Source organism: Budorcas taxicolor, chromosome 21 (assembly GCF_023091745.1).
Source record: "Budorcas taxicolor isolate Tak-1 chromosome 21, Takin1.1, whole genome shotgun sequence".
Taxonomy (NCBI): domain Eukaryota; kingdom Metazoa; phylum Chordata; class Mammalia; order Artiodactyla; family Bovidae; genus Budorcas; species Budorcas taxicolor.
In genome coordinates this window covers 27,600,174-27,613,847 of record NC_068930.1, presented here as the reverse complement: position 1 = coordinate 27,613,847, position 13,674 = coordinate 27,600,174, and the positions used below count along the sequence as shown (strand labels likewise).

The following is a 13,674-nucleotide window of genomic DNA, read 5'->3' as shown; positions in this document are numbered from 1 at the left end:
GAACAGAGTGAGTGAATTACAGCTGCAGCCTGAGAGGCTTGGCGTGATGAAAAATGGAAATTCTGGTGTGGCTTTTTGGTCTTTCTGGGACCAGGGGTAGTGGCTGGTTCCAACGGGGAAGGGACACATCCAGAACCATGAAATGGATGGCTGCCCGGAATGAGCCATCCCATGGCAGAGGGATGAGTCTGGCAGAAAGCTTTAGGGAGGGTGGCAATTTGGCATCAGGATCTCTGCTGAAACAAGGTAACTCAGAAATGAGAGAAAATATTAAATATCAACAGAAAAGCTGAACCATACAGGAAAATACAAACTGCAGGGCAACACATGTGCCTGACTGGACCCAAGTCTGAACACCAGCTCTGCCCAGCTGTGACATGGGCACACCTGCTCCTCCTCCAGACACAGGTTTCCTGGAGATGTGGCCTTGGCTGGGTGCAGGCAGATGTCTTGATTGGGCTTGGGCTGACCTCTTGGAGTGTGCACAAGGTTGCTCTTGCCTCATGATGGCCGCCTAGGAAACTGATCTGCCTCTGGTCCAACCCAGCTCACGTGGATAACCTCCTTTGTCTCCTTTTCTTCCTCCCAACAAAATCCCTCCCAGTGAATGATTTTTCCTGTCCTGTTAGCTAGCCTGACTTTTTCTACAGATCACGACTCCAACACATTTTAACATGTCTCCTGTCTTTGCAAAGACACTTGAGGAAGAATGTTTACCTGCTCAGAGGTCTGCAGGGCCCAAGGACCTGTCAGCGATCTCATGGCCACTGACTGCAAGGCCACTATCAGCCAGATGAGAACACCATATGGGTGCTCAGGAAGTAGCTTCCCAATAAAATGCAATAAAAAAAAAAAAGCTGGGTCATTATGAGTTAGAGCTGAGAAATGCTGTATGATTTTAGCGACTAGAAGACTTCAAAGAGGAGGGAAGCTCAGAGCTGGGCCTGGGGTTTGAGGGTATCAACAAGAGCAAAGACACAAAGCAAGTCTAAGTCAATAGAGTGATGGATGTTCATTTGGTGAAAGACAACCAGCGACTGCAAATTCCATCATTCACAGAGAGAAGGAACAGTAGAGGACAGTGAGGGTGTCACCCCCCATCTCTCCTTTCTAAAAGGCCTGTGGGAAGAGTTTGTTCCAATAAACAAGATGGAACTGTGAAGGCCTCTGCTTTCTTGGAGAGAAGAAGAGATGAGGAGGGCACATCCAGATACAGGGACCTGCTTTCCACGCCACCACTGCTCATACCTCGTCTTTCCTTTTTTCTGCCTCTTCCTCTTGGGTTAGGGCAGCATGTGCCCAAAGACATTACTGCCCAGAACAATCCCTACTGTGGACACACTGAAGGGTTCAAGAACTCTCCCAAGGAGAAGGGGTAGGTGAGGAAATGCTTCCCAAAGGGTACTGTGCATGACAGCACCTGGGGAGTCTCATTCAAATGCAGATTCTGATTCCTTAGGTCTGTGTGGGACTTGAGATCATCATCTCTTCCAAGATTCCAGCTTCCAAAGAGATCCCTGTGAGGTTGGGGTTGGCATATACACACTATTATGTATAAAACAGACAACTAATGAGAACTTACTGCATAGCATAGGGAACTCTACTCAGTGCTCCGTGGTGACCTACATGGGAAGGAAAACCAAAAAAACAGAGGGGATATGTGTACACGTATGGCTGATTCACATCGCGGTGTAGCAGAAATCAACACAACATTGTAAAGCAACTATACTCCAATAAAAATTTTAAAAAGAATAAGCAAGACTGGAAGATCTGGAATAACAAGAAAGGGGGCTGGGATGTGAGTCCCATCCATTCAAGGAAAGCCCCACAAGGAATTGACAGTTGATTTTTCAGGCAACAAGACCTTTAGGAGTTGACTTGATAGACGGAGTGGTGGGAATACTATGAGGTGTTAAGATAGTTTGGAGAGGGGGAAGATGGTACAGAGGCAAGGAATAAGGTGGGCAGTGTAATACATAAAAGAGAACCCTTGCAATAAAGCCAAAAGGCAAGGATTCTATTCCTACTTCACAGCCTATTTTAGCTATTTGGGTTTAATTTCCCCCTCTTGAAAAATGGGTATTGCTACTAGACTATATTAAGTCCTCCTGTTACTGCTGCTGCTAAGTCGCTTCAGTCGTGTCCAACTCTGTGCCACCCCAGAGACGGCAGCCCACCAGGCTCCCCCGTCCCTGGGATTCTCCAGGCAAGAACACTGGAGTGGGTTGCCATTTCCTTCTCCAATGCATGAAAGTGAAAAGCGAAAGTGAAGTCACTCTGTCGTGCCTGACTCTTAGCAACCCCATGGACTGCAGCCTACCAGGCTCCTCCGTCCATGGGATTTTCCAGGCAAGAGTACTGGAGTGGGGTGCCATTGCCTTCTCCGATATTAAGTCCTAAATATGCACTAAAATGTTAGTTTGGAATTCTGCTTATTGCAATTAATGTGAGCTAGAGAGGATAAACAGTCAATTCAGCAGTGGCATCAACGGAATACAGAGGAAGTAAAGGCATGAAACATTTTCAGGAAGTTGAAATGACAGGGTTTAATAAAATTCTATATAAGGAGACATAAGGCAGAGAAGAATGAAACTGATTTTGAGTTAATCCTGGGATACAATGACTTTGGTTCTCTCAAAAGACAGAAGTCATGGGATTTGGTGTAGGAGAAATATGATGAGTACAGATTAAGTAATATTGAGTAAACACTGAAAATGAATCATTATGGGTGGGTCTGGAGCAGGGCACTCACACAACCTGGAGAGTAAATGTGTCCTGAAATTCTGCGTCCTGGACATTCCACTCACATCAAAGGAGCCCCAGCTCTCATCTGAGGGAGGACATACCGAAAGGCTGAAAGGGAGGAGGAGCAGAAAAGAAAGGGGCTGTAAAGTTGGGATGGCCCTTACCTTGGACCAGTCTCCCACAGTCCAGTGTGGAGGACAGTCTGTCCTGGCACAGGACTTACGGGATGAGGCCTTGGGTCCTTGGCACAGTTCCTCGGAGAGATTCAAGAAGCTGCCATCCGTTAAGAGCTGCCGACAGGTGACCCTGCGATTCTGCGCTCCCCCTCCGCAGGTCCTGGAACACTGGGAGGACACAAGGAAGTGAGTCCACGGGCTCAGCCCTCTTCGGTTTAGTGAAACACAGGGTTCTTACGATCATAAGCCTGGCAGCCATACCTGCTGCCACTCCTCAATATGCCAGCTAGGAGGGCAGTCAAACTGGTTGCATGCTTGTAAGGCATGGGGTTTCTCATCTCTGCATTCCTCAGGTGGGGAGGGGGACTCCCCAGGGTGCAGGCAGTACACTTCTCGAGTCTGGATGCCAACACCACAGGTAGCTGAGCAGGGTCCCCAAGAGCCCATGTGCCACCTGTACCAAAACAACAAGTAGGCAAAATTCACTGTTCAGTGGACTCAGTGGGACATCCAGAGCATGGACAACTGCACGCTGCTCTCTGGACTTCCAGCCTCCACCCTCCATATCCACAGCATCAATAAATGCAATTAGAGTGCAGAAATACAATGTTTAAAGACAAAACATGTCAGAAAAGTGCTTAAAGATTTCACCTGTCTAGGAAAGTCTGGAGTGAAAGAAAAGCAGATTTCTCTCCATCCTAGCCTACCACCATGCATCATTAATAAAATCTTGGTTTTGTTTTGAATAGAGCCCCAAAGCAAGGATGATTTATACAAGGTGTCAAAAGAAATTTTAAATGCTTAAAAGCACACTTCAGGAAATTTTTAGGGCACCTGGATTCATTATTTGGAATATCCCTAAGAAAATTCTTTTATGTTAGGATTGGATTTACAGCACATATATATACATAATGTGATTCCTTTCCAATAAGATCTCGGAAAAATCAGGTTTTCTCATGAAACATCTGCAAAAATGAAAAACCAGGGCAGTTGCTTTGGGTATATATTTCCAAGTTGCCTTCAAAAATGATTCTCTCAAGTCACACTTTCGCCAGAAGTAGAGAGAGCCTGGCTTCTACAGCCATATGACCGCTGGACCGTATCATCTGAAAAAGGCTCTGCCCATCTGATGGGTGAAAAATTGTATATAATGATTATTTTAAAACTTGTAGATATTTAATTATTAGTAACCATGAATCTTACCCCAGCTGTAAAACATTTTTCTAAGCTCCTGGCTTATCAAAAAGACAAACTTTAACAAGAATATAGAGAATTTAATAATATATTTGAAAATTTCGATGAAATAGATAAGGTATTAGGCAACTACAAAAAGTTCTTTTGAAGAAAAGGACTAGATTGTGCTAATTTTGTGATTAAGTTCCTAAAAGTTTCTAAGAAACAAATGAATTCTTACGTTACTTAAAATGTTCCGAGGTAAAAACGAGGATTAAAATGTAAAGAAAACATTTGATTATAATCTGTGATCATATATTCTTAATTTTAAAAAGAGAGAAATAGAAATTCTAAGTAACAAGCATATCAATCAAAGGATTAAAATAATACACAGTATGAACATTCATTTGGAAGGACTGATGTTGAAGCTGAGGATGCAATACTTTGATCACTTGATGTGAAGAGTCTACTCATTGGAAAAGACCCTGATGCTGGGAAAGATTGAAGGCAAAGAAGAGGGTGACGGAGGATGAAATGGTTAGATAGTATCACCAACTCAATGGACATGAATTTGAGCAATCTCCAGGAGACAGTGAAGGACAAGGGAGCCTGGTGTGCTGCAGTCTATGGGATTGCAAAGAGTCAGACACGACTTAGCAACACACACTGTGAACTGAACATTTGCATCCTTCTCCAAACTCCAAAGATTCCAAGAATACTTATATTATTTTCCAAATTGTTCTTATATTTTAATTTCTTCTGTAATGAATTCATCTTTCATTTGGCGAATCTGTGAACTATCTTTATTAGCATTAGATTGTTTTCATATGCTTTGGAATGTCATTTTGCAGGCTCAACAGGAAGGAGTTTTCTCTCCCTCCACCTCCTTTAATCCTTTTCTCTGTCTCTTAACCCTTTCCGTCTACAGTTTGGTTTGCTTCCACCGAGCCCTCTGGGGTACCCAGGCTAGAACCAGGTCCATGTGGATAATGTGGCATAGAAGCACTATGAAGACATTGACACCCCAACCACTGAGCCAACAGGTAAGCCAGGCCTGGAGCTGCTCCCAGGGCTCTACTGTTTCTGTCCTTTATCTTCACAGGTGAGGAGCTTCAGCTAAACAAAGGCTTCTGGTTGTGGTCAGCAGCAGCTTTTCTTCACAAAGAAGTAAAGAATATGGGTCCTTTTCCATGAATTAAAAGAAAGATGCTCAGTCCCTGTTACCCAGAGGATCTGAACTCTCACTGACCCCAGATGCTATGGGGCTAAAGACCAGAAGAACCATAGGTCCAGTTCCACTCACCACTTCCCTCTTCTATTCCTTTCCCAGCCTATGTAGTTATTTTCACCGTTTCCTGGGTGTGATGTTTCCCTTTTTTATACTGTAGCTATCACTGATCTGTATTTGGAGCAGAATGTGAAATTAAAACATGATCTGAATTGGAAGTATATTCGCTAACCTATTAATTAGGCTACTAATATATAAAGTTCCAGTAGCTTTAGGGGTGAGGAAAATCACCAATAGTAGATACTCAGACGACAATCAGACCACACAGCTAAAAATTCGAAGGCTTTTGTTGCACTATTACAACAACTCAGCTTAACTATGTAATTTATTAGGAGCCACTTTGGGATGGTCAGTCTTTCAAGAAAGTATATAACTACAAGAATTGATTGGTGACATAAGGGACTGGAAGGGGAACCATTCTTATTCAAGAAACAGGTAACAATTTCTTATTAAGAGACAATGAACACAGCATTTTTTGTTTTAATTCAAGACCTGGGTAACAAGTTGGTACAGAAACATTTTACTCTTGGCTTTTGTCTCCCCACTTCCCTGTCTAGCCATGTTGAGTCCTGTCACAGAAGAAGAAGGCTCTTCTTGGACTAGTGGAACCATTATGTAACCCTGTCCATTTCTCTCTCCTGGAAAAAGCAAACTCCATAAATAGCAGACACTCAGCAGTTAAAGGACAGACCAAAGGGAGTAACCCCAGAAGAGCAAATAAACATACAACGCCCCACCTTGGAGAGTTCAGGCTAATACATCAAACACATTTGCCTCTGGGTAAATAAAGATCTACTGACTGTCCAACCCAATCTCACTGGTAAGTTTCACCCTGGGGTGATATTTTACTGCTATTGCCCTTGGAGTCAGTAAATATTTGTATGGAAAGTATTGTGCAACACCCTGTTCCTGTTATTCCTACACCACTGGTTTCTAGAACCTAAAACATTTTTGTAAACTTACCTTTATTTTGGCATCAACCCTTTGTCTCTGCTGGGTTTTTTCCAAAATAACTCTCAACCTTCAAAAACTTTATTAAACTTGCAACTTTGAAATGAGGAATAGTATTTCTCTTCGCATAAAAACAGACCCTTAATTTTGCAAAGTGGCCAAGATATATTGTGTGCTGTATTATTCCCAGCTTGAAAGCTCTGTGGGCAAGACTGCTGAGGCAGATTATGTGCAAGATCCCTGGCCAAGGCTGAGTGATGAGGAACCTGCTCGTGGGCTAGTGCATGAATAAACCAGCATGCTCCCTTCAGTAGCATAAAGGGACAGTTTCTAGATCTGAAGTCGGATCTTGCCCCAATTTGGTGAGCAAAGGAAGGATGGCACTGCAAACCAAGCTCAGCCCTGCCTTGGCCTCCTAGGCAGGTCAAGCAGAGGCTGGTAGTCTTATAACTAAAACAAACCCTGAGCATTTCAAAGGACTGATGAGTAGACATGAAGATAATTGCAAAAATACTAGGCAGAGTACTGCAGATGTGAGTGAGAAACGCAACCTGAAGCATGGCTCAACAATGAAAGACTAGAGCTGAAAAGGACCTTGGTGATGATAAAGTCTAACACCTTTCATCAACATTCAGATAAAGAAACTGGGCCCTAAGAGCCAAGGGACATGTCTGAAGTGTCCTGATCGAGGCAGAACTGGCCTCTACTCCATGCTCCATATCCATTCCCACTTCTCTCTGCACTGTTAAGACACATCCCTATCATGTGTCCAAGCTTAGGATCCCATCTCACACTGTTGACTTCATATACCAGGGAGCAGAGAGCCGCTGATCACTTTTATGGGAGAGTACCAGCTCATTTCATGGATAAGGGCTCCAGGCAGAGGGCCAAGACCCAGAGACATGAACGAGCAGGAGCATGGGTCAAAGTGAATAATCCAGTGTGGCTGCTGGGCAAGTTCAGGTTCCTCTGAGTGTGTGTGAGTGAGCATGTGTGTGTGTGTGTGTGTGCGCGCACGTGCAAATGGGCTGTGATAAGGTGAGAGAAGTGATGACAGGGAATGTGGTTCAAGAACCTAAAACCAGGGTCACCAAGGACTTTATCTGCTCTCGTGGGTTGAACTGTTTTCTTCAAAATGAAGCTGAAGTCCTAACCACGAAAACTCATAAATGTGAACTTTTTGGAAATAGCATCTTTGCAGATGATAGACTTAGGCTGAGGTCATCAGATGTTGGACTCTAATTCAATAGAAGCAGTGACCTTATAAAAGGGGAAATTTCAATGCAGAGACCTACAGAAGGAAGATGCTACGAAAACACACAGGGGATTTCCCTGGTGGTCCAGGAGTTTGGCTAAGACTCCACACTCCCAATGCAGAGGGCCCGGGTTCCATCCCTGGTCAAGGAACTAGATCCCACATGCCACAACTAAGAACTGGTACAGCCAAATAAATAACTACATATTATAAAAAGAAAACACACAGGGAATGCCATCCACAAGCTGCTGCTGCTGCTGCTAAGTCGCATCAGTCGTGTCCGACTCTGTGTGACCCCATAGATGGCAGCCAGGCAGGCTCCTCCGTCCCTGGGATTCTCCAGGCAAGAACACTGGAGTGGGTTGCCATTTCCTTCTCCAGTGCGTGAAAGTGAAAAGTGAGAGTGAAGTTGCTCAGTCACATCCAATTCTTCGTGACCCCAGGGACTGTAGCCTACCAGGCTCCTCCGTCCATGTCCATGGGATTTTCCAGGTAAGAGTACCAGAGTGGGTTGCCATTGCCTTCTCCCATCCACAAGCTAAGGACGCTCAAGCTACCAGAAGTTAGGAGAGGCGCACAGAACAGGTTTTCCCTCAGAGCTGTCAGAAGGAACCAACCTTGATTAAGGGTTTCTAGACTCCCCATATGTGAGACAGTGAACTTCTGTTGTTTAAGCCACTCAGCTTATAGAACTTTGTTATGGAAGCCCAAGGGAACTCATACATATGGCAAAGTAAAGACTGTGGCTTTTCCACAGGGAAAAGGAAGTCACTGGAGGGTTTTCTGTGGGAGTTCACACGGCCATTCTCCAATTTAGAATACAGTTTCACAGTCATAGGTGGACATATGGAACAGAGCAGGAAACACTAGAGGCAGGACTCAAATTTTATGATAAATGGTCGGGGACATATCTAATTTGGACTCAATTCAAGGATGCTTTCAGATTCACATGCAGGCGGGCTTTAAATGGGCGACACTCAGATGAATTATGGCAGGCTAGCTATTTCGGTTAAGGTAATTAATTAAAAATTTATAATTGATTTCAATATCTCTACCTTTGTTCTCCCCATCTCAGGGTTTGAGCAGTCTCTTTTAAGTGTACATTTTTTTTTTTTTTTGGCCATGCAGTGCAGCATATTGGGAATCTTGGTTCCCCAACCAGGGATCAAACACACATCCCCTGCATTGGCAGCTCAGAGTCTTAATCATTGGACCACCAGGGAAGTCCCTAAATGTAAATTTGATTTATCAAATGCTCTGATGGCTTCCCAACAACTCTCAGGATCAAGTCCAAATGCCTGCAATGGTCCTACTATGTCTGGTCTTGTCTCTGGTCTGGTCTCTCATTTCCGGGCTTCCTTTCTGTCTAGTTTCTTGAACACACCAATTTCCTCCTTTCCTTGGGACCTCTGTGTATAGTGTTCCTTCTGCCTAGAACACACCTTCCTCTATGCTTCCCCTGGCCAATTTTCACTCCTCTTTTACATATCAGCTTACATAGAACCCTCAGGGAGGCCTCCTCTGAATGCCTGCACCCAATCCTCAGTCCAAACCAATCTACATTAGGTCCTTATGCAACTCTTGTTCTTGAGACTTTTTCTGTTTCTTTATAGCATGTATTATAATTTAAGTAATATATTTATTTATGTTTGTTTAACTCTTCCTCCTACCCCATGCCAAGACTCAAGTTGAAGGAACCAGATTAAAAACCTTGTAGAGCATGATTCCAATTTCTTGGGACAATAGGTTGAGATATTAAACTATGCTTCTCACCTCCTGCATTTCCCCTTGTCCTTCACCCTGGTCAGACGGGTAGTTTCCATCTCACAGAGCCTCACCCGAGGGATGTGGTGGGGGTGGGGGGAGGAGAACAGAAACTAGCTTCTCCAAAAATATCTAAATCACTGCTTCTGATATTAGATTAAGACAAAACTGAGAAACCTAAGATGAGTAATTTGGATTCTTAAGGTTTTCAATTCTTAACATGAGTGCTATTTCCCCTGAGATAAAGGGGATGTTCCAAATGGACAGAATCTCAGCATCACCTCCCATATACTTGATGTTCTTGGAGCGCTCCAGATAGACTTGCTGATAAAGTGAGCATCCTGACTCCCAGTTAGATCAAACCTTCTAATACTCCTACTGTGTTGTGTCTTCTGCCATTTTCTACTAGTATTCTGGTGCAGATGACTCTGGAATTCAGTAGACCTGGGGGCGGAAGTGGGAGGTCTAGGGAAGATTTCCCTATGCTGTTTCTGGGCCTTGCTCACCAAAGTAACTGTAGGTCTTTACTGCCTTGTCTCAGTTGAGTACAGCACGATGGCTCTAACGTAAGTCAAGAAGTTCCCTGGGGACTTCCCTAGTGGTCCAGTGGTTAAGAATCCTCCTTGCAATGCAGGGGATGCAGGTTTGATCCCTGGTCAGAGAACTAAGATTCCACATGCCTCAAGCAACTAAGCTCACACAGCAACCACTGGGGCCTTGCACCACAACTAAAGAGTCCATGTGCCACAGTTAAAGATCCCAAGTGCCCCAACAAAGACCCTACACAACCAAATAAAGATATATATAGATATAGATATATATAGATATAGATATTTAAAGAAGGAGTTTCCCTTATTTCCTTAGCTGACAATCTAAGTCAGAAATATAGTAATGGATATAAAATGCTATGCCTGGTTCCCTGTAGATGTGGTCTCCCTAAGGATGAAGCTGGCCTCCTTCAAGACTGAGCAGGTTAGAGACCAAGACCCACAAAGAAAGGACCCATCTGCAGGACAGAGAAACATGGATCTCCAGGATGCCCCCACTCACTGGATCCTCACCACCAGCACCCTGAGACCACCAAGACAGGACTTTCTTCCTCACAGCCAACACATCTCATGGAATCAAAATCAGAAAGATCAAGAGACTTCCAGAAGCACAAATTATTTCCTGAATAACCATAAAAATCTATCTTTACTCCTGGATGTAACAGACATAATAAATGTCCTCAATTGCTTATGATCCCAGACATAATTAAACTTACCTTTAGTGAATGCAGGTACCTAATTAAATGGGTGATATAATTACTAAGAGGCAGAAAGAGAATCTGGCAATGAGGAAGAGAGGAGGTGACTGGGAATGAGCTTTCAATTTTGGCTTTAAATATATCACAGAAGACGGGTCAAGATTATACAGGTAAAGGATAGAAAAGAGAAAAAACTGGGGGCTGGATTTTGGAATGTCTTGTGAGAAACTAGTGATGCTGAGTTATAATCCTCTGGAGCTAACAATAGCCAGGGACAGAGAAATATGAGGAAAATCTATGCTTCCTTCTGATAAAAATCCCCAGCATCTTATAAGGACTTAAGAGAGGAAGCAGATTAATTTTTTTTTCATTTTTTTTTAAATTTTAAAATCTTTAATTCTTACATGTGCTCCCAAACATGAACCCCCCTCCCACCTCCCTCCCCATAACATCTCTGTGGGTCATCCCCATGCACCAGCCCCAAGCATGCTGTATCCTGCGTCAGACATAGACTGGCGATTCAATTCTTACATGATAGTTTTGAAGCAGATTAATTTTTAAGGTCAACCTTTCAGGCCAAGGAGACCAAAAATAAGCCAACATTGCCCACTCTTTGGGGACTCTTAACAGTACACCCCACAATCTGAGCTCTCTGGCAGGTCAGTGGGAAGGGTGAGAACACACGGGTGTGATTTCTAGGTAACAAGGAGGACATCACTCAGTTAGTCCACAAATATGGACTGAGCATCTTCTGTGTACCTGTGCTAACTTGACCTCAGAGCCTGTGTTCCCCGATGTGGCTTCAGGCAAAGAAGTACCCCTGAAGGGACAGACATGAGACAACAAAACTGCTGAGCTCATGGTGTTGCCAGCAGCAGCCAGTTCACATTCACTCATGTATGACGCAAAAGGCCGGGTAAAGGGGATTTCTGCTTAACCTGACAGTATTCTGTATCTTAGTGAGAATCTGGCTGGCACATAGCTTGAACAGAGAAGGGAAAACTCTGATCTCCGTGGGTGACTCCCCCTCAGCCTCAATACACACGCATGATTCTCTGCGGGGAGCAGAAGACCGCACATACCTGGGTGGGCAGGGCTCTGTGTTACAAGCCTGGCTCATCGCCGGAGGGCGGTGGACCATATCACACAAGGTGTCATTGACTGTCTGCTGGGTCTGCAGGTGTAAGCACACTGCAATGGCTTCTTGATGGCCTGGAGGTTGGAAAGAGAAAAAAAAAAATACGCAAATGACTTAGAATGACTCATTGTGGGGAAAAAAGAAAACAGGGTCTTTGAACCCCTCATTCTTAAGCCACTGCCCTTTTGACTGTATTGCTTGCCTGCAGGATGCATTTCAGGGTCCACATGGAGCAAATGACTGTGCCTTTCCCAAAGTCTCCCAGGCTCTATTATTTCCTCAGTTGCTTTGTAAACTCCCAAATGGTCACTTTGAGACGTCAAGGACCACCCCTGAGACCTCATCCATCGCCACACTGATCTACGTTTCAAACACACTCAAGGCCAGGAGTTCCTGCAAATGAATCATCCGCATGTTCCTTCCAAACATTTACAATAATTTCCCTAAGAGGAATTTCATATCAGCTCCTAAAGAATAACACTTTCTCACATGAGTGGAATCAAACAGTATTTGTCCGCACCTAATGTATATTGGACTGAAAGGAGATCAAACCAGTCAGTCCTAGAGGAAATCAACCCTGAACATTCATTGGAAGGACTGATGTTGAAGCTGAAGCTCCAATACTTTGGCCACCTGATGTGAAGAGCCAACTCATTAGAAAAGACCCTGATGCTGGGAAAGATTGAAGGCAGGAGGAGGAGACAACAGAGGACAAGATGGTTGGATGGCATCACTGACTCAATGGACATGAGTTTGAGCAAGCTCCAGGAGACGGTGAAGGACAGGGAAGCCTGGTGTGCTGCAGTCCATGGGGTTGCAGAGTCGGACATGACAGAGCGACTGAACAACAAATGTATATTGGGATGCACTTTTAAGGTTAACTTATAGCATGGTCAAATTCATAGAGTCAGAGGGTACTTTGGTAGATGCCAGGGGCAAGATGGGGGCGAGTAAGTGTTAAATGGGGACAGAATTTCAGTTTGTGCTCAGTCGTGTCTGACTCTGTGATTCCATGGACTGTAACCTGCCAGGCTCCTCTGTCCACAGGATTTCCTAGGCAAGAATACTGAAGTGGGTTGCCATTTCCTCCTCCAAGGGATCTTACTGACCCAGGGATCGAACCCTTATCTCCTACATCTCCTGTATTAGCAGGCAGATTCTTTACCACTAATGCCACCTGGGAAGCCCTTTTGTACCCAAAAGGTTCCAAAATGCAATACAGCCAACCAGCTTCCCTGTTCAAATACAAACTTTCACAGGCACATTTTTCCTTTGAGGCTAGACAGGTCTGTCTGACTCCAAGGCCCAGTCTCAACCATTATTTTGTTTGTTGAGACAAATTAAAAAAAAAAAAAAAGATTATTGGGAAATCAGAACTGAGCAAAATATAAATCAAATTTTGACAGAAAAAATCAAATAAAAATTGTAATAGCAACCAACTATGCTATTTGAAATATACAAATGTATTCAGTTTCATGCAAGAATGCGTGTTCCACATTGTGGTTCTTTTTCCAAATGCCATGTTTCGATTCAACCATTTTACAATATTTCGCAGAGTACAGTATGGACCAAAAGTATATGTAAAATGTATATTCGAGATGTTGAGTTCTTTTCCTTAAATTTTCTTTGCTTTCTTCAGTTGTAATCTTATGCTCCTGGGCATAGTAGGATGCAGTCTTAAATCTCCATGCATCTTCCAATGAATTTTTTTTTAATAAACACCAACCTGAAACATGAAGAGACACTGCTACAACATTATAACTCAGGCTCCTCCCTACAAATGTTGAACTCAGTGATTTTACAGGGACACAGATGTTCATTTTCTAGCAAGTTTCATTTCTTTTTAATCTGAGAAAAATGCAGTTATCTTTCACATATATTCTAATTTATAACCAGAATTATTTACAAAATACACTTGGAGACTATTTTGGAACATGA

General features: G+C 43.6%; 1 protein-coding gene across 1 annotated transcript in view; it reads right to left on the bottom strand.

The window, feature by feature from the left end:
• ADAMTSL3 (ADAMTS like 3) overlaps positions 1-13,674 on the bottom strand; it is a 368,734-nt gene that overhangs the window by 101,505 nt on the left and 253,555 nt on the right. Inside the window, exons 17-19 of the mRNA XM_052659478.1 lie at positions 11,681-11,810; positions 3,183-3,375; positions 2,910-3,089 (exon numbers count right to left, since the gene is read on the bottom strand). Coding sequence (XP_052515438.1) covers positions 2,910-3,089; positions 3,183-3,375; positions 11,681-11,810 — 503 coding nt within the window. The remainder of the gene's footprint in view (positions 1-2,909; positions 3,090-3,182; positions 3,376-11,680; positions 11,811-13,674) is intronic.